Raw genomic sequence first — 23,743 nt, 5'->3', positions numbered from 1 at the left:
TTCTATTTCTGTACTTTGGTCAATGACCCATTTTAATCCTAAATCTAATCATATTTCCTTTGTTTCTATAGAAGCAGAAGTCAGAAGTGGCTGCAGCTGCCATAAGACGTATGAATCCCAAAATCAATGTAATAGCTCAGCAAAATCAGGTTGGGCCTGACACAGAACACTTCTATGGGGATGACTTCTTCCTGGGCTTGGATGGTGTCGCCAGTGCCCTGGACAGCTTTCAAGCCAGTGAGTCCTTCAGTCATAATGAGTATGAGTCTCCCAGGATAAAGTGTTCCAGTCTTCCATAACAAAATTGCTCCTGGATAAATTGGGAAGTCAATGGAAGGCTGAGTCAACCTTGAGCCTGGTGAGATTTGAACTTGCAGTAATTGCAGGCAGCTGGTGCTATTTAACAGCACTTTAGTCTGCTGCACCACCAAGGCTCTTGATCCACAAGCAGAAACCCAAATACTTTGGCTCAGGATGGGAGTTGATAGACTGAATCACTTGTAGGCAGGACAAGAAACAATGGATGGAAATGACTGTAATCAGGGAGAGAAGCAACCTGGAACTAAGGAGAAACTTCCTAACAGGACAATTAACCAGTGGAACAGTTTGCTTTCTGAAGTTGTAGGTGCTTCATCACCACTGGAGATTTTTAAGAAGAGCCTGGACAGTCACGTTTCTGAAATGGTATAGTGTTGGTATAGTGGTATAGTGTTTCCTGCTTAAGCAGGGGGCTGGACTAGTGGAAGATCTCCAAGGTCCCTTCCAGCTGTGTTCTGATTGACTGATTGGAGCTATGGAAGCAGAATCACCCATAGACGTGTGCAACACTTTAGGCTCCCCCTTTTTCTTTCCCCTGCAGGAAACTATGTGGGCGAAAGATGTGTACGCTACCTCAAGCCTCTGCTTGATTCTGGGACCGATGGCACCAAGGGACATGCCCTGGTCTTTGTACCTAACCTGACAAAGACACATGGACAAATTCCGGATGGGGAAAATAGAACGTTCCCTCTCTGCACTCTGCGCCATTTTCCCAGCACCATCCAGCACACCATTCAGGTACAAGTCCACGCTACTCTTTCTTCTGCCCCTCATCAACTCTGCAGCTTCTGCTCCAACGGGACGTTTTCCCTTCCTTTTCCCTTCGGTTGAGCCATCCTTGAAAGAGGGGAAACGCCCTTCTTCTGCCTGGCCCTTTTAGCTTCATTTACTGTTTCCAGGCGACTGGGCAAAAACTAGGGTGGCTGTTAGTGGCGTGATGACAGGAGATGGGGCCCAGCTGTTTCACCCATATGCTAAGCCAAAATTCTTCCCCTCAAGCAAATCTTCAGCTGTTTCTTCCCAGTTCACACAACAGAGGCAGCAAGAGAAGGCCTTTCCAGATTTCAGGACCCTGAGGCTTTTCATGCCCCTGTTTGATTCCTTTTCGCTTCCATTGGAGGAAATTTGATTGGGGACTGGCCATTTGATTGGGGAGCGCTTTATATCTAGATCAGAAGAGTAAATGCCTGGCTTGAGGGATCTGTGGTCTATGTTGGCCCATTTAGCCCCCCAAATAGTGGCAGGCAAGATACTTTGAGCCTGCTATCCAGTACTTGCTATTTGGGAGTGCATCTTGCAGAGCGTAACTGCTCTTGCTTCGGAGTCAATGCACAGGCTTAATGCATTTACAAAGAGCAAAATAGATTCCTAAACCCGCTTCACCTCCATCTTTTCCAGTGGGCCCGAAATCAATTTGAGGATCTTTTCAAAAGAAGAGCAGAGGATACTAATAAGTTTCTGAGGTGAGTGAAAGTCTAGATCTTGGGAGTTCTGCATAAATATTGTGTGTGTGTGTGTGTATGTAAGAATCATGAATAGGTAGTGTTGGGCATCAAGATGATGTTTTATTCTACTAGCAGGGACAAGGGATGTTTAGTAGATACTTTTATCACTAAACAATAATTGTTCTTAGCATAATTAAAAAAAGAGATCTGATTGTTTTGAGAGGCCTATAGATATTTTAACCACAATTGGTGCAGATTTCCTATACTTAAGAAATAAGTCAGCTGAATACTTTCTTTAGTCCAACCACAGTGTGTATTTTTAACTCCAGGGATCCCACCTTCTTTGAGAAAGAAGACATGGAAACTTTGGAGATGCTGAATCTAGTGAAGATGAGTCTTCAGGAGCAGCCACACTGCTGGCGAGACTGCGTGGTCTGGGCCTGGAAACTTTGGGAGCGTCTTTTCTCTCATGACATCCTGCAGTTGCTGTACAACTTTCCATCTAAATATGTGAGACATGAGCATATCCTTTTTACCCTCAACTACTTCCTAGCTTTTTGCCCAGCACAGTGCAGCAAATGAAGTGGGAATGGCTTAAGAGCAAGGGTGGATCCTCCCTCTGTCCTTCTTTGGATGGAGTACACATTTTTCTTGCAGAGGCTTCCAATTTAATCAAAACTCATTCCAGAAAGTGCTGGTCTCATCATGGAGGCATTGCTTCTTACAGACTTAGCTCCACAAACATTTACTCTTGCTGCTTCTTTGGGTAGGAGCCCATGGTTATAAAATATCTCATACACCCTAGTTAAAGATCCTGAAAATAATTTGCCTATAATTTTTCAGACTGGCAACAAACTTCAGAAGAATAAGAACCTAATAGGACTGAATCAAATGGCAAACCGTAATCAAGAGTCCACAGAGAGAGAAGTAGTATTGTATATTCAAAGCAGAGAGTCTAGATGCTGAGGCTAAGGACTCAACCTAGAACAGTTTTCATAGCGGTCTTGCACCTCGCTGTCTTCCTCTCGTTGTGGTGAAGCAAAATTCAAGGTAGCCATTCCCTTTCTATGTAGGATGTTCCAGTAGTACAGAAAGAGCCCTCTTCCCATATTTCCTATTATAGATTATCTGACACCACCTGAGAAGATTAGGAACAATCTGCCCTGCATGTAGTTAACACATAATCATTTATATCCATCTCCATACAATGGTGGTGGTGTAATTTTGCAAGCGGTGTTAACTATAAATAGAAAATAAAATGAAGCATTTTTCAGCCTTGCAGGAACACACACACTCTATGAAAAGAACTCGTACGGCTTCTTTATTCTTTTAGTTATATTAATACCTAAAACATAAGAAAGTGATTTTCTTGGCTTGGCTGAGAGGAAAATCAAAAGAGAGAATCAGAGGGAATTACTGTACATTTTTTGTGGAAACCCAGATGCTTAATGTAAAGGTGGCTTCTTTGATACCTGTGAATTCCACTCAGGATTGAAAATGCCATTGAAGGATTACTGTATCTGTGAATTATAATACACATTTTTTTCATGGCTTTTCATAAATAGATTCAAGGAAGGGTAAAAAAAAAAAAAAGCTAAGGCCCCATTTTATGCATTCAACTTAGAGTTCTTTGGTAGCTCCACGGCCTCAGCTGCAGATTCCATTGCACTTTCATTCCCCATTTTTTCTCACTGTGTACATTATGTTACTGAAAGTGATGCTACCATGGTTATATGTGTCCATCTTTTCAATGATAAAGCATTGTTCTTTTATATAACCTTTTTTTGGCCCTTAATGGAATGTAACAGTATTGTCAGAAGGAGGTCCTGGATGTTTTGGAGGAATTAAAATATATACAAGTAAAATATACAGATGGTACAGATAGTTCCTTCCAGCCACATCTACTATTTCTGAGCCCTTCACTTATTCTCTCTTCCATGGCTAAATCTCTTTACTTCAGGCTGCAAAACTTACCTGGCTCGGTTCCAGCCTTTGATCAGTGGAGTTTCCTTCCTTGAATGTCTTTCCTGCACCCCATGTGGCTTCCTGACTGACCCCATCTACCTTTGTCCCCAGGAGACAAGCCCTGGACTTCCTTTCTGGTCCGGATCCAAGCGATGCCCCCAGCAGCTCCAGTTTGACTACAATAATGTGAGTGAGTTGTTCAGCTTGGGAACTTGGGATTCTAGAAGAGAGCAGACTTTGCCTTCTCAGTCAGCATCATCAAGGAAAGGTCAAGACATTTCCTGTGTTGGGTGACCATTCACATTTTAATGTTAAAAGGATAAAAGTAAACGTTAAAATGGATAAAAGTAAAAGTACACATTCACTCTCATGAACACACACACATACCAGAGGTGAAATTCAGCAGGTTCTGACAGGTTGTGGAGAACCAGTAGTAGAAATTTTGAGTAGTTCGGAGAACCAGCAAATACCACCTCTGGATGGCCCCAGAGTGGGGTGGGAATGGAGATTTTGCAATATCCTTCCCCCAGGACTTGGGAGGGAATGGGGATTTTGCAGTATCCTTTCCCTGGAGTGGGGTGGGAGTGGAGATTTTGCAGTATCCCTCTCCTGCCACGCCCACTAAGCCACAGCCACAGAACTGGTAGTAAAAAAAATTTGAATTCCACCACTGACACATACATATTCAATGAATGAGAATTGTTTGTTTTTATTATTTCCTAGAACTGCAAACAAGAATGGCAAACAATTCACAATAAATAGCTTAAAAAGAATAGTCTGTAGAGATTCTCAGTCATCTAGGTCATGGTTGTCCCAAAGGTGCTTTTTTCAGGAGGCAACTGGACTTTCTTGATTATTTTTTTTTGAAGACATTTTGCTTCTCATCCAAGAAGCTTCTCCAGTTCTGACAGGATAGTGGGGAATGGAAGGATTTCATAAAAAAAAGAGTACGAATCCAGAAGTGTTTAATCAACAAGAGAAACAAGAGAAAGAGTAGTTCATTTCAAACTTGCCTTGGATGTTTCAAAGGAGGATTGGAGAATGCCGTCTCTGAACCCACTGGTTCTCGCAGTCATAGTTGAAAGCTGCATTAGGTAATGTGATGTATTGATCATATAATCGAGGAGCATTTGTTTAACTGAATGGAAGGGAATTTATTTCTGGAGAGTCACCCAATGCTTCCCGTTGCTGATTATGAGAAATAAGAACTTAGGGTTTCAGTGGGGAAAAGGGATATATTGGGTACTGACTCTGCTAAAGCTATCTTTGGATTTTTACAGACCACCCACAAGACCTTCATTGTGATTGCCAGTCGCCTCTTTGCCGAGACATACAGGCTGCTTGTTCATGAAGATGAAGATACCACTTTCCAAGTCCTCCTTAAGTTGCATCCCACACCCTTCCACCCACGTCAAGGGATGCATATCCCTGTTACTGATGAGGAGATTCCAACATTACCAAGTGCCTCTAGTAAGAAATCGATGAGATCAATGATAGTCAGAATACTAAACTGCTTCCTTTAGTTCCTAAAGATCCTTCTGCTGATCTTAATCAAAATGTGGGGTGGAGGTTATCATTGAACTGTAAGGGTGATATAAAGGGCTTTAAACGAGCAGTTGTTTTGTTCATTCCATATCACTCAAATGATCTCACTTGGACTAAATATGTCTTTTAGATCAGACGACGTTGGTAGAACTGAAACAAGAATTGGGAAAGCTAAGAAAGAAGCTTAAAAAAGAAATGGAGCCACTTCACTTTGAGAAGGTATGGATATGCTTGTTTATTGCATCTTGCTATGCATTTCTTTCTGGGTAGATCTTGAGTGAACCAGGTGACTCTACTATTCCAATTGTGACCCCCTCTCCAGCAGTTCTGACAATGCTTCTTCATCCTGGACCAGGCAATTTCAGTTTAGAGCTAGAACACTTTAATGAGATGACTCATGAACTGATTTTCCCATTGTTCCAGTGTCTGTAAAGGGCAAGTATGAACAAGAGCCACATGGTTTTTTAAATATTCAGAGCTCAATTGCCAAGTTACCAAAAACACTCCCTTTGTATCACGTACACAAAATGTAGGATTATGACTCAAAGTCTGAACTACAAATCAGATGGCTCCTGGTTTTGAATCTCGCCTTTGCTGAGAACTCATTGGATAGCTTGAAGTGGGCTGAGCAACTTCTTTTAAACTGAAGGAAGTATTTGGACTTTAATGATGTTCTGGAGCCCTTATTCCCAAAAGTGGGTGAGGCCAGGGCATGTTAAATGGGCAGAAACCAAGTAAAACCTAGATAAGGCTGAATTTAGGTCAATTTGACAGCACAACTTCCCGTGTACCTAATGATATCCTTAATTTATTTGTAAATTAAATGTATAGGTAAGTTTTAGATGGACTCTGAGGAAACATTAAGGCCTTCTTTCCAGAAGAAAATTCTCAAGAGGAAAAAAGGAAATAATCAGGCTTTTGGCAGCTAAGTTACATGTTAAATTTGTGGTGGAATCCCACAGAAGAGGAAGGTGGGAACTTGTGACCTCAAGACTCAGGCATGCTACTTAGAACAATTGTCTTTATATCAGAACCAAACCATATCTGGATAAACTGCTCTTTTGAGTTGATAGAGCTACACTCTATCAAGGAAACTAAGTTTTCTTGATCCCAGATTTAATTCTGAGCCATGCGTAAAATTGAGACAAAATAAAGTCAGAAGGATTGCTAGTCTAAATTCATTCTTATCTGGGGCTGGCAAATGAGAAAATGACTGGAGAATGGGGAGGTGCTTGAATGTGAAATGATAAGGATGTGGAACATTTAAGGAAAATGGTGGGTTCATGCCAAGGGTTTTGCTCACCCTTGCTATCAGAGACTCTTAAAATGAAAATTAAGCTGGATAATGAAAGTGGAGCTGACTTTCTGTGTACAAAGAACACCTTTCAGCATTGAGTTATGGCCTTCCTCAGCTTGCTCACATCTTGCAGTAGGAAGTCTGTTTTATTTAGTAGGGGAGAACATTGTGATTGAATGATATTCCTTGTGTGCAGAGCAGTATTGGAACAGGCCCACAGCTGCTATGAGCCAAACATTTTGCATACAGTGGGCATTTGTCTGCAGAAATGCAGTTGTAATGTAGGAATCTTGTGGGGATTATATCCAAATATGTCATCAGTTGCCAGGATCGGGGTCCAGATTTCAGTTAAGGTGGAATATTTTCCATATATTGCCATTTCAGTTGAAAGTTGCTGTCAAATGCTCCTAATCGAAATCTCATTTACCAGTCAGGTTTAGTTGCTTTGACCTTTTCCGTGTTTTGGAGGCTACTGTTTCTGGAGTTTTGAGTTATAATTGAGTTGACATTTAGGATTTAAGTTTCTTAAGTTTCTAGAAGAGAGAAATATCATTATTTAAAAACACAAAATGACATGTAATTCAGGTTAAGTGCCTAAGGTACATTTTGCCATTCATTCTATTACACAAATAGTTTTAAATTGTAGATATGTATTTCACATTATTTAAAAACCACCTCAATCCTGAAGGGTTCTGGATGCATCACAACATAAAAGAAAATGTAAAATGTAACAGTACATGTTTTGTAGCCAGAGTTTGGATGCCCTCATTCAAACCAACTAGGGCCAAAGACATGTTGAATAGCACAGATTTGAATTGTTACAGAGTGTTAACATAAGAGGGTCTGAACTGAGAGAGGGTGTTCCAAAGAACGAGGGGTGCCATGAAGAAAGCATGCACACCAGATAGTCCTTGACTTACAACTATTCATTTAGTGACTTTCAAAGTTACAAGAACCCTGAAAAAAGTGACTTATGACCAGTTCTCACACTTTTAACCATTGCAGCATCCCCACAGTCACATGATCAGAATTCAGTTGTTTGGCAACCGGCGTGTCAGCTTTGGAAGCCATATTAGGCTGGAAGCTTCAATGCTGCTACCTCCTCATGTGTGGGAAAGTAGGAGGGGGGATTTAGGAGAGGGGGTTAGTAGACATAATAGCATTCTTCCTGTCGTTCAAGGTCAGGGCGATCCAGCATCTGGAGAAGGAGTGGTCAGGGGGCTGGATCGAGAGGGAGCGGATGTTGATTGGAGCATGTGATCGACTGGGGGGGAAAGGGGATGGTTTTGGGAGCCTTGACTTACTGAAGGAAAGCCCGGGCTTTTCAGATTCGGGATTTCCCAGATGTGCCAGTTTGCCTATTCTAGTAAAGAGAACTTTGGAAAATGCTTGCTTCCACGTCTTTACTTGGAGTTGGGGTTTTCCTGGAACGCTGACACGGTGTATATTTATGATGGTTGCAGATTCCCAGGGTCCTGGGACTGTCATTTGCAAACCTTCCTAGAGAACTTCTGACAAGCAAAATCAATGGGGAAGCCAAGTTCATTTAACAATCACATGATTTATGTAACAACTGCAATGATTCACTTAACGACTGTGGCAAAAAGATAATAAAATGGGGTGTGATTATCAACTGCCGTCCTTAGCAACAGAAATTTTGCTCTCCATTGCAGTCATAAATTGAGGGCTACCTGTAATCTGGTTCACAGCCATGTATTTCTTGCAAGGATGTGGGTGGCCATCGATTGCTCTAGAAAAGCAGATACATTTTGATGCTGTACCATAAAGAGTTTTTGAAAATATCATTCAGACCAACTGACCAAAAGTATCATTGTGGGTATTCTGAATTAAATCTGGAAGTCTATTGGCAATTAGTAATTTTAGCATTGGGTTTACTCTGTGCTAGTGAAATTATGCCACAGCAGTCTAATTGCATTTTGCATCAATTCCAGCTTCAGAGTTGTCTCCAAAGCAGGGGTGAAATCCTCCCGGTTCAGACCGGATCGCCCGATCCGGTAGTGATGGAGGCGGGTGGTTCGGAGAACCAGTAGCAAAAATCCCTGCCCCCCCCCATGCCTAGCTGAGCCACACAATCATCAGAGGCTTTTTTTTTTTACTTTTAAAAGCATTTTTTCTACAACCTCTTCGGCCGAAAAAATGCTTTTAAAAGTTTTTTAAAAAAGCCTCTGATGATTGCGCGGCTCAGCTTGGATCATCAGAGGCATTTAAAAGAAAAAAAGCCTCTGCTGATCAGGCAACTCAGCTGGGATCATCAGAGCCTTTTGAAAGCCTTTTTGCCGAAGAGGTTGTAGAAAAAATGGTTTTAAAAGTTAAAAAAAAAAGGGCCACGCCCACCCAGCCACATTACCCCACTACCACCAAGCCACGCCCACAAAACCGATAGTAACAAATTTTAGATTTCACTACTGCTCCAAAGGCAGCCTTACCTACAGCGTGTTATGAGGATCCAAATTAAGATGCAGAAGATTCGATCTGAGTTTCTGGGTCCCAAGAATATATGGGATTGAGATTTTTGTCCCTACTGAGCCCCGTCATTTCCTCAAATGGGTTAGGATTGAAGAGATTTCAAATACTTAAGTTCCCCCCCAATATTCCTCCCTGGAATCAGGGACCAGGATTGTCTCAGCATCTTAATCACATGCTCGCTCACTATGTAAATGGCATTAAATCTAGTTTGGCTCTAACCACCATTCATTTCAGTAGAAAGGATTTAAACATATGGTTAAATTTGTACAATGTTGTGTAGATTATAGTCACTATTTCTTGGTTTTTTTTCCTCATTTGGGCCCCAAGTTATTTGATCACATTACAGTCTATTACTGCTGTTTATGAAATCGTTCTTCATAAACCTGTAAAAAAACGTTATTGTATCCCTGTGTTAGTGAGGAAACTTGGGCCCAGATTAAGAAGGACTTCCATTCAAAGACAGATGTGCAGTTCCAAAAAACAGGGTCATGGGCATTGTTGTAAGTTCACACCTTGACTGTATCCAGACTTTGGAAGTGCCAGGATGTTGGGAATGAGCTTTTGATGATACCTGTTTCTCATTATTTTTCTGATAACTCTTCTTCTGTTGCTGCATACATGATCACACCTAGTTACCTGCTTGACAGAGCAACACTGCATACTAGGACTATTCACACTTCCTGATTGGACTATTGCAATGTGCTCTCCATGGAGCTACCCTTGAAGACCATGCAGAAGTTACAACTAGTCCAGAATGCAATGGTATACTTTGATTTGCTCATAGTTGCACTGGCTCTCATTTTCTTTCGGAGTGCAATTCTGGCTGCTGGTTATCTTTCAAACTCTGCATGGCACAAAACCAGGTTATTTGTAGAACTGCCTCTCCCCAAGGGTATCTGCCCTCTTTACTAGATCAAATTGGGAGGGCACATTCCCTTCCCCTAGATGTTGCCATCTAATAGGGTCTTTTCCATAGCAGCCCCTGCTCAGTGGAGTGTCCCTCCTGGGATCCAACTTTTAGCCTTCCAGAAAGCTGCAAAGAGCTGGGCTTTTCCCTCAGGCATCAGAGCTTGGTGATCACATTGTCCGACAGATTGGATATTGTTGGTTAAGGAACTAGGCTTTTGGTTTTACTGTTTCTTTGGTTTGTAATATCACTGTAAGCTGTCCAGAGTTGTGTTTCATAAAATGGGTGGCCTTATAACTTTTACCAATTGATTATTAATGAATCAGACCACCATCCTATTTTTTCAGTACTTATACGAGTGTTGTATTGTATTGTATTGTATTGTATTGTATTGTATTGTATTGTATTTTCTACACAGTTTCATGGCTTACAATTTCTGTTTTCACTTTTTCACATTCTCCCATCTCCCACTTGAAGCTGCCTTGGTTCTCCCAATTCAAAAATATTCCAGAAACATCCAGTCTGAAGTGCCTGTAATGTAACGTTAATATAGGTTGGATAGACAAAAGGAGCAGCCGTATTTAAAAAATTGTGAAAATAAGTTTGTCATGTGGGAAGAAAGAGGATAAGGAGGAAGGGGAAAAAGACTGGAGGGCACAATTCCTTAAACAAGTCAAGGGCAACCTTTGTATTACAGCTGCTCGGGGCTGTGGAAACTTATTTAGCTACACACTGTTTTCCAAGATTGCACAATGCGTTGAACGCACGCTGTTTTTGCAGTCATTGGCGTTGTTTTCCTTTACTAAAAATAAACCCTCCAAACATCATATTTACCCCCATTACCACATTTTTATGCCTTTTCTTTACAGTCTATCCAATCCCAACAGTTCTTTGTTTTTCCTGATTTTTGTAAGGCTTACAATCACTTTTGTCTCCTTCCCATTGAGATCCTTTTCTGTTACTTCCACCACTTCCTGGTCAGGACTGATTTTGCCTTTGTTGGGCCCTCAGGATAAGGACTCCCATTTGGATTTCATCACGCATGCAGCCAATTTGCGAGCTGAGAACTATGGCATCTCTCCAGTGGATAAGTTCCAGGTGAGGCCAGTGGGAAGCCTTTGTATCTTCCCTCCCCCCTCCCTTATTGCCAATAAATGAAAGACAGAAATTGGGGAGCTGAGAATGGGGATATTGGAACATGTTCTGGCTGTTTTAGAAGAAGTCCATGCAGCAAAATTGCATTAATTCTTCACAAGGCTACTCAAAGAGCAGGTGGGAAAAAAGTTGGAAGCTTGGGGAGAGAGGGGCTATCAAGGGAATGGAGGTGGTGGAGGCTACCAATTTCTTAGCCAAGGCTCTTGAGAAAATCCTTCCCCAGTGTTTGCCACCTGCAGAACACCTTCCTGCAAGAAGCAGCTTTCTCTTCCATCATTTTCATGGTGTCTGTCCAATTTAATTTCAATAGGCCAAGAAGATTGTGGGCCGGATTGTACCTGCTATTGCCACAACAACAGCTGCTGTAGCTGGCCTGACCTGCCTGGAGCTTTACAAATTGGTGTGGCAGCACAAGGATCTCAGTTCCTATCGCTATGGCTCTCTCCAGCTCTCTGCCCCGTTCCTTGATCGCTGCCAGCCTTTGCCATCTCCACAAGCATACACGGTGAGAGCTCTGTGATGACCCTGTTTTGGGCTCTGAATTCTTCATGGTTTGAAAATGGGAGGAGATTAGATGGGTCTCTTTTTGTGTGCAAGTCAAAGATGAGAACAAGCAAGAGAGAACTCCAGAGGAGTTCTGCTGGAATACCTGGATGTCTAAAAGACTGGAGCAAGGGCTTGCTGTAGCGCTAGGAGCCAAATCATTCCGGAACAGAAATCAAGTTTCTTTGCACTAGTAAACAAATAATTTCTGTAGTGCCATGGATGTTGGTGGCCGTCTTAGTTTATAGTAATCTCGCTACATTGAAGGAGGGAAGGAAGAGCAATGGTTCACTCCTATTTCATGCTTTGGCATTAAGCATCTGTGATCACTTGGATATGTGGGTGACACATCCTCTATTCCTGCACTTTTGCTGGAATGTTTGAAGACACTAAAGGCTATCATGACAGAGTTGCTGATTTTTCTGGCACAAGCCTGTTTCCAGACATTGCAGCAGAAGAATGAAAACTGGAAGTATGAAGCCCTTGATCTTCTGGCATGTGTTCCTGTTCTTGGCTACAGTTTTCAGCCACAGTTCCCTCCTGGAAGTAGGGTTTATAGCATTAATTAGAGATAGTGCATTGCTGTGGGGGTTACTGGCAGCCAAGATTCAAGGTAGAATGGCTGCCTTGTATCTTTTACGGAAATTTATATAGCCGCCGAAGGTGACTGTTTAGCATGTGGGCGAGAATGCTGTCCAGGCTGCAGATGCTGCCAACCCATTCCATACAGTGCCATCTTGTCCCTCCTGTCTGGGCACCGGAAGTGAGTTGCTTGCCCAGCCCTGACGTGAGGGGGCAGGGGAAGCTGTTTCAGCCCTGCTCATTTCAGCTGCTGCTGACCCTGCCTTTCCTGAGCCCCTTCTGGCAGACAGACGGTGAAGGAGATCTAGTTTCAGAAGCTGATGCCTGGAGTGTGTATCAAGCCAGCAGCAGTGCAGAAGGAGAGGAATGGATAGGTGCCTGAGAGCTGTCAGACACAGGAAATGGTCTTTAACCTGCAGCTGACATTCACAGCTGGTGCTAAGCTACACACCAAGCCGGAGCTCCAGCCACAGTGTTTTCTTTTAGCAGAAACCAGTGATGCCAGCCCTGAATCTCTCCACACACATTCATTTTCTCTCCAGGTATGATGAAGGGCTTTCACTGCAAGATTCAACAAAGTCAAGCTGAAATGGTGCTGTGACTGAAAGTAAGCACATGAATCATAAAATCATACAACTGGAAGAGACCTTGGCGGGCTTCTAGTCCAATGTCCTGTCCAAGGCAGAAGTCCTTATACCATCCCAGACATCCCATCCTTATACCATTGTCCAATCTTTGTCCTGTGACTGTGAGAAGTCACAGAAGTCTCACAGACCTCTTCAGAGAACAACCTTAGAATTCAGATGTATCCTCTCTTGCCATCGAAGTGGTTCTTGTGGATAATAGTAGTAGAATAAATGACATTGCTATAAAAAATATCTTCTTGCACTGAAAAACTAGTGGTCAAAGGTATAAACTGTGGTGGGGAACTATTTCATTACATCAAAACTATCTGTAATGTATTGAAAGTATGCCACTATCCTACCACTGTCAATGATGGATCCTTTTAGGACAGGATCCACCACCAGACAGTTTTAGATGGTGTTCTTTTATTATATGTTTCTGATTTTCTTATTAAACTGAATTTATTGGAATTTCTAGATGATTTTTTTCTAAATGCTGACTAGCTTAGATTGAAGATGGAGTTGCACATTCAAACCCCTTCCTTCCTTCCTTCCCTCCCCCTCCCTCCCCCCTTCCTTCCTTCCTTCCTTCCTTCCTTCCTTCCCTCCCCCTCCCCCCTCCCTCCCCCCTTCCTTCCTTCCTTCCTTCCCTCCCCCTCCCTCCCCCCTTCCTTCCTTCCTTCCTCCTTTCCTCCCTCCCTCCCTCCCTCCTTCCTTCCTTCCTTCCTTCTTTCTGAGCGGCCAATTATGCTATGGCATAGCTTCTTTCTGGCAACACTTTTTAAAGCACTTTGCCATTCTTTTTCTCTTTTTTCCTAGCATGAATGCAGGGGAGGTATATTTATGCTTACCCAGCATACACATGCTGGGACTTTGGGGTTGCCTCTACTGTTGTCACCCCCAGGAAATTGCCTTGGCCCTCTATGGCTGGGGCTGCGACTATTCTTGGCTTCTTTGCAATAGCTCCCTTTTCTGGAGAAAGAAACCAGAGCCAGAATAGGGTGGGGGAGAGTGGAAAGAGCAAGAAGCTAAATTAAGAGCGTCTGTTTGAATAGAGGCCTTTTTGTCTTGAGTTTATGGAGTGAGAGGCTGGGGCTTCCTGCTACACAGGAAGCAGAGATTGGAACCAGATTGGTAGGAGAAGGGAGGGCCAGCAGGAAGGGAGGGGGGGCGTCAGCTTTTCAGGGCTTGGGCTGTCAGGCCTCTGTTCCTTCCCTCCTGGTTCAGATCATGCTGCATGGCCCCAGGGCTTGGTTACACCCCCGCCATCTAGCATTGCCAAATGTTGTATATTTTTAAAGGGTATCTCAGATTTCTAAACAGCACAGCTCTGCAAATGGCCCATACAGTGACCAGAGATTCAATACTTCTGTGGTGAAAGGGGGTGGGGGTGGCCTTGGTAATGAAAGTTTGTGACATTTTGAATTTGAAAAATCTTCTCTGCAGCCACAGTTTATCCAGCTGTGGAGGGATTGTGCCTATACCAAGTGGTAGCAGGATACCTCGAGGTGCTTAGAGGTTGTGGTGCTCAGAAGGCAGATGTGGAGGTGATGCTTTTAACTGCGCAATTTTGAAGCCTCCTTTGCTTAATTTTACTTAGGATTCAGTGAAGTTTTCCTTCCTTTTTAATTGTCAGTGGTTTTACCATTGCCACCTCTTCACTTTCTCAAAAACAGATTTGATGCAACTTCTGTGATTGCCAGAGTTGGGAGCTTTCTCCCTAGATGCCCCTCTGGATCTTTGGAATTTAGGAAGCTACCTTATACTGAGTGAGACCATTGTTTTCCATCAGGCTCCCTATTGCTGGGAAGGATGGGCTGCTCTTCCCCTGGGTTTGAGAGTGGAATCTTTCTCTGTAAATCTAGCAGAGATGGACATTGAATCACAGAAAAATGTTCCCTTTTGAGGCACTGTCTCCAAACACTGTTCAGTTACGTTCAACTGGGATTCTTGTCAGCGTAAGATTTGGTAGAGAATCATGGAAGTTATAGTCAAAGATGTCTGGAAGACACTATGGTGGAAAGGTTTACTGAGCTATGCTACTACCATGAGATGATTTGCAGTAAAGCCATAAAGGTTCCTGACTAAACTGTTTACCCTCAAAGTAATTAGGTTGAGTCTGTGATCAGAGGTCTCATTAACCGTTTTCACTACCAACACTCCCACTCAAGCCATACACTTGACAGCTGTTGATGGATTTCAAAACTCTGTTAACAAAGTAGGTCCTACAGACCTGAAAACTTACCACCACTTTTCTCGGCACTGCCAACGTATTAGAGAACAGCAACAGAGAAGACAGGGTGGCAAGTCTGCATTACACCAGAGGGCCATTTAGGAACATCCATCTTGCTTCTTTTTCGGGCATGAATAAACCCCTGGAGTTAAATCCTGATTTTATTCCTGACGTTAAATCCTGATTTTATTCCTGACATTGCCTATGTGAAATTGGAGTGGAAAGGGAGGAAATGGGGGAGAGGAGGGCTCGGAGAGGAAAAGGAGCAGCAGCATCAGGAGATTGGAAGGGGGATAGATTGGCAAAAGGAATGGAGAGCTGTACTGAATCCAAGAACTTGTGGAGTTGATTAAGCCGCATATGGGAGTCATTAGTTAGCAAGGGCTGGTGATTGGGGGAAGGCAGCGCTTATCCTGGCGCCAAAGGATTCTCTTCCCCCCCACCCCAGATTCATTGGAAATTTGTTTCTCATGCTAGAGCAGATTTGGGGATGGGGATGGGCTAGGAAACAACATTTCAGAGAACTGAGCAGGACTGACTTGAGTAGAGAAAATCAGAAAGAACAATGCTGTGGCGGGGGAATCAAGAGTTTTGGGCGCAATGGTTAGCTTGGAACCTCAATATTCTCTCTTCCTATCCCCACATGATCCACTCACACTCCCATCTCCTTGTAGCCTTGGTTTTGTAGAGTAATCTTTTGACAGGAACAAAAAATCCTCCGAAGTCCTTCCTTGACTGTAGACAGGACTGTTTGGTTTCCACTGTCCCTATTGTCTGCGGTTAGTCCCTTGGCTGTAGAAATATAGAGGGAGAGAAAGAAGAGGGAGAGATGAACAGGAGGTACAAAGGTTTCCCAGCAAGTGTGAGTGAGAGGCCAAGTGGCCATATGGCACCTGGGAAAGAGGAGAACCTGTTCTTGTTACTAGCAACGTAAAGGAGCAAATGGAATAGGCCATATGGTCCCAAATGGTCAGGATAAGCTTCATTAGCCTCATATGCATTTAAGGATTATTTCCTACAGTTTAGGGACTCTGTTGTGTAGAGTGATTTAATCTTTAAGTTACATGATGGTTTTTGAATTTACAACTCCCTGTTTGATGGTGCTGTGCATCTTGAGTTCCCTTTCCTTCTACCCATTCCTTTCTTTCTTTGCTTCTATGTGAGTTTGAAATAAAATTGGTAAGTGTTCTTACCTATTAGAACTGTAAATCCAGGTACTGTTGCTAAAATAGTTCAGTGACTAGTGAAACACGTAGATGGAAGAGGGATGATTTTTCTGAAAGGAATTCCTGTCTGTAAACTATATATCCATATCCATACCTGTTCTGTGTGGACAGAAGTGGTCCAACCACTAGTCCAAATTGGTCTCAGAATTTGTGTGTGTTCAAGTATATGCCTAGAGAAAGCAGTTTTAGATTCGATGGATTCATGGAAGATGGGAAGTATGGCAGTGCTTAATCTAGTTGTTGTGGTCTACCAGCAGCCTGCGGAGCTGGCAGCAGAGTTGGACAATGAGGAGGCAGGGAAGGACAATGGGCCAGTCCTGGAATCAGGGGAAGGCCTGGACGAGGGCTCTGCGTCAGAGGCAGAGATGGTGCCAGGGCCATTTAGGAGCGATGTGCGGACTCCAGAGCCTCCAGAGGCGGATAGCAGAGAGGCAGAGGAACAGGAGGAGCCTGTTCCTAGTGCACGCATGTGAAGAGCTGCCAGAAGGCAAGAGCAGCTAAAGCAAAAGGGACGACTTGGGAGTAAGGCCAGGAGATGATTGGTTCCTCCCAGAAGGCTTAAAAGAGCAGCAATGGCTCTTGGGATCTTTGTAGGAAAGCAACGTTGGTGTCTCTTGCTTCTGAACTTTGTGGGGGTTTGCCAAGGAAAGCCTTTGGCAGGGTGCCAAAGAAGACAAAGGTTTATGATAAGGCCAAAGGACTGTTTATGAAGAATTTGTTATGGAATTAATTTGGACTAAGCTGAGAATGAAGTAATTCTCAGCTGTTCTAATAAAATATGTTTGTTTAGGACTGATTGTGTCTGGTAATAACTACTTGGGCCTAGGTCACAACACTAGTCAAGAATCTATGGATGGAGGAAACAGGTGGGTGCCACGACTGGACAGGACTTTTAAAAAACTCAAGTTCACATACACAACAAGGCCAGCTATATGCATTCCATCTCAAGTTCCTGCAAAGCTGGCTCTGTTTCGACTGCTTTCTACACCAAATCTCCTTTGCAAGCAGCCCAGTGGATCGCTTGTAGAGACAGTTCAGTTTCCCCCATTTTGTACTTTCACCATTGGGGAAAAGAACAGAGACATGAAAGGAGCCCCCCAACTGAGCATCCCCTGGGCAACAGTGATGTCACCGATTGATCCTTTCACCATGGAAGCGTTTCGGTGCTTCCAAAATGGAAATATAGTATTGGGGGGTAGGAATGGACTATCCAAAGTGGTCTGTTTCTAATGTTTACAGAAATGGACTTGCTTTGGCTGCTGTGTGCTTTTTAGTGGGAAGATGCAGGATAACTGAGAATGGCTTCAGCCATCCATACTATATGGGTGATCCATTGGGACATGTAAAAATGGTTCTCGGCTTCCCTCCTTGTATATAAGAGTAGGGGAAACTACTTCAAAGTGTTTTAGGTAGTTTTACAAACATTGCAGGATGAGTCTTGGATTTTAGTCCTGCTCCAACTGAGCTTGAAAAAGAAGACTACAGTAAGACCCAGTTTTTGGAAGCAATCCTCATTCTTACCCATTACTTTGTGACATTATATTCAATACCATCTAAACCTGCTTTTTTAAACCTGGATATTATAATCCAAAATCATCTGGAAGTCATAGCACCTGGTACAGGAAATTTTTAAAAGCCTTCTCAGACCCTTTGTCTGAGCATTGCTAAGAAAGTTCTGAACAATAATGTTTTGGTTTGTGCTGTGATTTTCTTTTACGATTAAAATTAAAAAGATTGGTGACCTTAAATTGTGCTAGTGTTTAAAGAACAGTGATCCTGACATGCCTTTTTTCATGGAGGGAGGAAGAGAAATGGGTACAGCTCCATCTTCAAAAAAAACATTTTAGCAACTTTCATACATTAAAAAAAAGCCTTCATACCCACACAAAGAAGAAATGAACCTAAGAAAACAATAAATTAAATGCACAAAAAAGACAAAAAATGTCAAGCGATTACAAACTATGCATATTTCCATTGAATCATGCATAAATGTTTAGAAATCTAAGTTAAAGAGATAATAAATAAGAACACTCTTTTATTAAAAAACAACACTGACTACATTACCCCTGCCCTACTGAAAAAAAGTTGATTGAACTGAGGGATGGGATATAGATTTTTAGGTAGCCACAATGAAGACGTGACCTCTTTCTCTATGCAGAGCTCTATGCAGGAATCTAGTGGGACATCTATAGGGCTTCGGTAGATGCCAATAAGTCCTTGACTTACGACCATAATTGAGCCCCCCCCTTTTTTTTTGTTAAGTGAGACGTTTAAGAGAATTTGGCCCCATTTTACAACCTTTCTTGCCAGAGTTGTTAATTGAATCCCCGCAGTTGATAAATTAAGAACATGATTGTTAAGTGAGTCTGGTTTGCCCATTGATTTTGCTTGTCAGAAGGTTGCAAAAAGTGATTACATGACCTCGGGATAGAGCAACGGTCACGAGTCACTTGCCAAGCATCTGAATGTTCGTCACGTGGTCAGGGGATGCGACAAAGTGTGGAAAATGGTTATAAATCACTTTTTTCAGTGCCGTTGTAACTTTGAAAGGTCACTAAATGAACTGTTATAAGTTGAGGACTATCTGCACTCCTGCATTTAGATGGAGGCGAAATTGTCCATATCTGCCATTTCTAAAAACAGAGAGGATTTCCTTAGGAGGCTTAGAGAAATGATGCAGTCCAAGCCAGCTTCTCCCTAACTGACCAGTCAGCTTGCCCAGGACAGTATCCCTTTGTGCCGCCTGACCCCCCAAATGTCCCTCCAGTCAGGCCACTTCCTACTATGAACTAATAATCAGCTCCAATGGCTCCCTTGTTACTGGATGCGATGTTTCTTGCCTCTTTTGCCTAGGGCCAACAATGCAAAGAGCAAAGGGGTCGGCAAGTTTTGGGGCCTCTTATGAAGAAAAGGATAATTGTATGTTGTCAGGACATCCATTCAATGTGTCTTTGTGTGATAGAAAGCTGGAGAACATGAACAAGTAAAAGAGAACTCTGTAGGGTCCCCTCTCTGTGCTCTGCATCCAGTTTGTGTATCCAGAGATGAGAAGACAGACTGGAATGAACCAGATTATCCAGCGTTGGCTTCCCATGGGAAATGCAAGAGGAATGACTTCCTCCGCTCTACATTATGGCATCTCCCCCCCCCCTCGGTTTTGAATACATTAAACTGTCTTTTCAGGAGGAGGACTGGTTTTCATTGGAAGCCTGCCATTTTTGTTTATCAGAATTCTGTTCTGCCTTTCCTCGAAGACTCTCAGATCTGTGTGTTTTAGTCTTATGATAACCTTGCGAGGTAACTGAGGGAGTTGAAAGGAAAATGACCTTCTTGGCCGCTCTAATTCTGGCTTTCCTTATCCTAATCAAATGCTCTCAACTACAGCATCACAGTGGCTTTTGGGGTGGCAATGATTAATTTTCCTTGCGGTTTGAAATGCTGGGTCTGATTAGAGTTAGTCAAGTTATTATCTTTTCTTTGTATTGGTTTTTCTTATGTTCCCCTCGGTTAGATTAAAGAGCCGCTGTTTGATACCTAAAACCTCTTCTGTGAAGGTATATTACAATCCGTTCACCTCTTAACCTTGTTTTTGATAAGATGAACAGTCTGAATTTCTAAGGTCCTCGGCTATAAGATTCTTTCCCAACAGCTATTTTTGTTATTAACATCTCACTAGAAAATGAGCAGTAGATCTTGAACTAGACATAATGTTCGTAATTTAGGAAAAAAACCACCTCTGTATCCTCTTGTTTTACTAAAATGATCCAACTGGTCTAGCGATACAGATTACTTGGGGCTAATATTTGGGGTCGCTGAATTTATCAATCCACCAGTAAGGTTCCTTCAAGCTGCAATGTGAAATACCTTTACTTAGCACTACGTTCCCCCATTTCAATGGATCTTATACCCTAGAAAATATAGTTGAGCTTATAAACTTTGGTTCAGGGGTGAAATCCAGCAGGTTCTGACAGGTTCTGGAGAACCGGTAGAGGAAATTTTGAGCAGTTTGGAGAACCGGCAAATACCATCTCTGGTTGGCCCCAGAGTGGGGTGGGAATGGAGATTTTGCAATACCTTTCCCCAGGAGTGGGTTGGGAATGGAGGTTTTGCAGTATCCTTCCCCTGGAGTGGAGTGGGAATGGAGATTTTGCAATATCTTTCCTCTGCTACACCCACCAAGCCACACTCACAGAATCGGTAGTAAAAAAAAATTGGATTTCATCACTGCTTTGGTTATAAGTATATCCACAGGGATATACTTCCAAATGAATCTAAGACTTGACCCATTCTGTTCTTTAAGAAATGGTTTTTCTGAAAACTGCCTGTTGCAATTTTCTTGAAGTGGACCAGCTGGGGTAGAATTGTTCACACAGACCTTTTAAAAAAAATTGATCTCCATGCTACTGATAAAGTAGACTTCACAAGCGCTTATACTATAATAAATGTCTAGCTTTAAAGTGCCCCGAGACTCTTTGTTGTGGTACGTTGCAAAAAGGCTTAACTTGCTATTTCTCTGGAAATTTCTTTCTTCCCAGTGTCGGCAGAAGACATGGAGCTGCTGGGACAGAATTACTGTGTCTGGTTGTAATTCCAAAAGAGAAGTTGTTACCTTGAGAGATATATGTGATCATATCCAGGTAAAGGCAATTGTTCCAATTTCAGAAACAAATTCTGACAAGTGCCCAGGGGCATATCTTGGGATGTTCAGTCCTACCTCTAGTAAGAGTGTTCTCCTTTTCCTTCCTTAGCAGGCAGAGTTGCCTTTTCTGTGCAGAGGAAGAGATGTCTGGATGTAGCTCCCTAAATGTGTATATTTGGCTTTCCAGTGTTTTTTTTTTTTAGATTTATATACTGCCCTACTCCCGAAGGACTCAGGGCGGTGAACAGCCAAAAATAAAACACACAAATTACAAAATTTAAAAGACAATATAAAAACCCATTAAATAGTTTGGCCCAAAGCAAATTAAAACACCTCTAATGGTTTAAAACAAAATTAAAATTTACAATTTAAAAGGGAAGTTAGGCCAGGCCAGCCTGCTGAAATAAAAAGGTCGTGAGGGCATGGCGGAAGGTGCGTAAATCCGGGATCCTCCATATCACCAGGGGGAGCACATTCCAGATGGCAGGTGCCCCCAAGAGAAGGCTCTCCCCCTGGGGGCCGCCAGTCAACACTGTTTGGCCGATGGCACCCTGAGGAGCCCCTCTCTGTGTGAGCGTACTGGCCGGTGAGAGGCTACTGATGGCAGAAGGCGGTCCCGTAAGTACCCAGGTCCTAAGCCATGGAGCGCTCTAAAGGTGGTAACCAAAACCTTGAAGCGCACCCGGAAGACCACCGGGGGCCAGTGCAGCTCGCACAGGAGAGGTGTTACATGGGAACGCCACGTCACTCCCATAACCACCCACGCGGCCGCATTCTGAACCAGTTGGAGCCTCCGGGTGCTCCTCACGGGGAGCCCCATGTAGAGAGTGTTACATCGAACGTCATTTGTGAACAAAAATAAAGATGATTTTCATCCAGTATTTCACATACAGAGACCTTATGGGATGTCTCCATTCTATCCCAGTGCCATTTTCTTGATTAGCCAATATTGTGTTCAATATGCTTCCTGCTCCCAGTACACTCATATCTTGCAGCCTGGTTGTCCCAACTCATTCATATTGCTTATTTAATCCTTCTTCATTGTTTTTCATTTTCATTCCCATAATTGGATGTCCTGTATTGAACACAACTGTCCCATCCTCGTATTCTTCCAGCTCAGCCTTCTCAAACTTGGTTACCTCCAGATAGATGTTCTGTGATTCCCCAAGGGATAGCTAGGCTAGTTTTTCATTACGTACTAGGTACAAGAACATGTGGCATTTCGAAGAGTATTGTACTCATTAGTCCACTCTTAGGTAAGAGTTGGAGATTATGAAGTTTTCAAAGACATTTGCAGGCCATTTAAGGAAGACTATTCTAGATCTTTTCTGTGTTGTTCTGAGCTATTCCAACTTTATCTTGATTTAGTGGTCTTCAGTTAAAGGATGTTAATGTGATATTGACTGTGTTGACTGTTTTCTATAGAGGGACTATGACCTTGTGCCTCAGAGGTTGCTATTTGGGACAGCCACTCTCTATGATAAGGAAAATGAAATCAAAGAGCAACAGCTTCCTTTCAGGTAGGAATTTAACAGAGATATATACTTAAGAATTTAATAATAACTTGCAGTCTGTGTGAGCAGGGGCTTGGACCAGATGACCTCCAGGGTCCCTTCCAACTCTGTTACTGTTACTATTACTGTCTGAGTGCTACACATTGTGTCCAACCCCCTTTTTTGTAGCCTCCGGTCCTCCCATTCTCCATACTGCCTAATTTTAGATACCCAACAAACACATTCAGTAATAACTTAGTTGAAATGTAATAGGTTTAATATCATTAGTTAAAGCCATTTCTCAGACTTCAAACTTCTCTTATTCGCTATATATCATCAACCAATCCACTGGAGATTTTGGCTCTTAAAAACCTGTTATGTGGGCTCTCTGGCTTTAATTTTTTTTTTTTTAACAGATCATAATCAAAGATGAGAGTCTTGAGATTGTCTCCCTATATGAACAACATTTCCGAAGGCATCCTGTGATCCATAGAGAGATATTATAGAACCCTAATCTTCATAGCTTCCGTTTCTGGTCCCTAGAGCAGAGCCATTAGTGAGGCTCTATCTAACCAAGGCAGGGAAAGCTCTTATGAATTGAACTGACGGAAAAGACTTCTAATTTGGAGGCCCATCTGTAAAAACTATACCCAGCTTTAAATTCTAGATTCCATTCCCTGTCTTCCCCCCCCTCTCTCTCTGTGTGTGTGTGTGTGTGTACACACTTGTGATCCTGCTTTTCAGCCCTAAAAAGGCTTCTATGCCAGTTTACAGTTATTAAAAATGCTATTTTTAAAAGCAGGAGAATATAAAAACAGACCAAATGAAACAAGTTCAATCTCAGTTTAATATCAAACTATGACAAGGTTCCCAGGTTATCAGTTTCTCTTTCCATTAATCCTACACAAAGGGTGGCTGTTGATGCCCCAGTAAAAGGAAGGCCTGGTTAGACAATCTCTAGGAATCCTTCCATCTTTCTTCCTTCTGTGATTGCTGAGGTTGAATATTTGCTCTGTCTGGGCCTCTGCTTGCCCGGTTTTGTTGGCTGGAGAACAGCCCACTGTCCAGCTGTGCTTAGGAAGCCGGTCGGCAGAGGGATCCTCAGGAGTGAAGGATAGGGAGGCCGTGGCTACCCCGTTGCAGGGCCCCTACAAGTACAGCCTGGGTCCTGTATCTGCAGCAGCTGCAAAGCCTCTAATGTCCCGTCCCTTCCATGCCGGGTAAACATCCTGCTGTCAGCACCTCCTCCTCAACTTCCTGGGGTAGACAAAGCTCATCCCAGCCT

General features: G+C 42.8%; 1 protein-coding gene across 2 annotated transcripts in view; it reads left to right on the top strand.

Moving 5' to 3' along the window:
* UBA7 (ubiquitin like modifier activating enzyme 7) overlaps positions 1–23,743 on the top strand; it is a 54,000-nt gene that overhangs the window by 26,525 nt on the left and 3,732 nt on the right. For both annotated transcript variants that reach the window (XM_034441309.3, XM_034441298.3), the window contains exons 15-25: positions 72–237; positions 860–1,056; positions 1,717–1,781; positions 2,093–2,273; positions 3,840–3,914; positions 5,009–5,198; positions 5,404–5,492; positions 10,976–11,062; positions 11,430–11,624; positions 20,862–20,963; positions 22,391–22,485. In XM_034441309.3, the coding sequence (XP_034297200.2) occupies positions 72–237; positions 860–1,056; positions 1,717–1,781; positions 2,093–2,273; positions 3,840–3,914; positions 5,009–5,198; positions 5,404–5,492; positions 10,976–11,062; positions 11,430–11,624; positions 20,862–20,963; positions 22,391–22,485 (1,442 nt within the window). The remainder of the gene's footprint in view (positions 1–71; positions 238–859; positions 1,057–1,716; positions 1,782–2,092; positions 2,274–3,839; positions 3,915–5,008; positions 5,199–5,403; positions 5,493–10,975; positions 11,063–11,429; positions 11,625–20,861; positions 20,964–22,390; positions 22,486–23,743) is intronic.

Source organism: Pantherophis guttatus, chromosome 2 (assembly GCF_059756535.1).
Source record: "Pantherophis guttatus breed Tessera chromosome 2, ASM5975653v1, whole genome shotgun sequence".
NCBI lineage: Eukaryota > Metazoa > Chordata > Lepidosauria > Squamata > Colubridae > Pantherophis > Pantherophis guttatus.
Note: the sequence above shows the minus strand (reverse complement) of the source record. Positions and strands in the feature narration are given on the sequence as shown.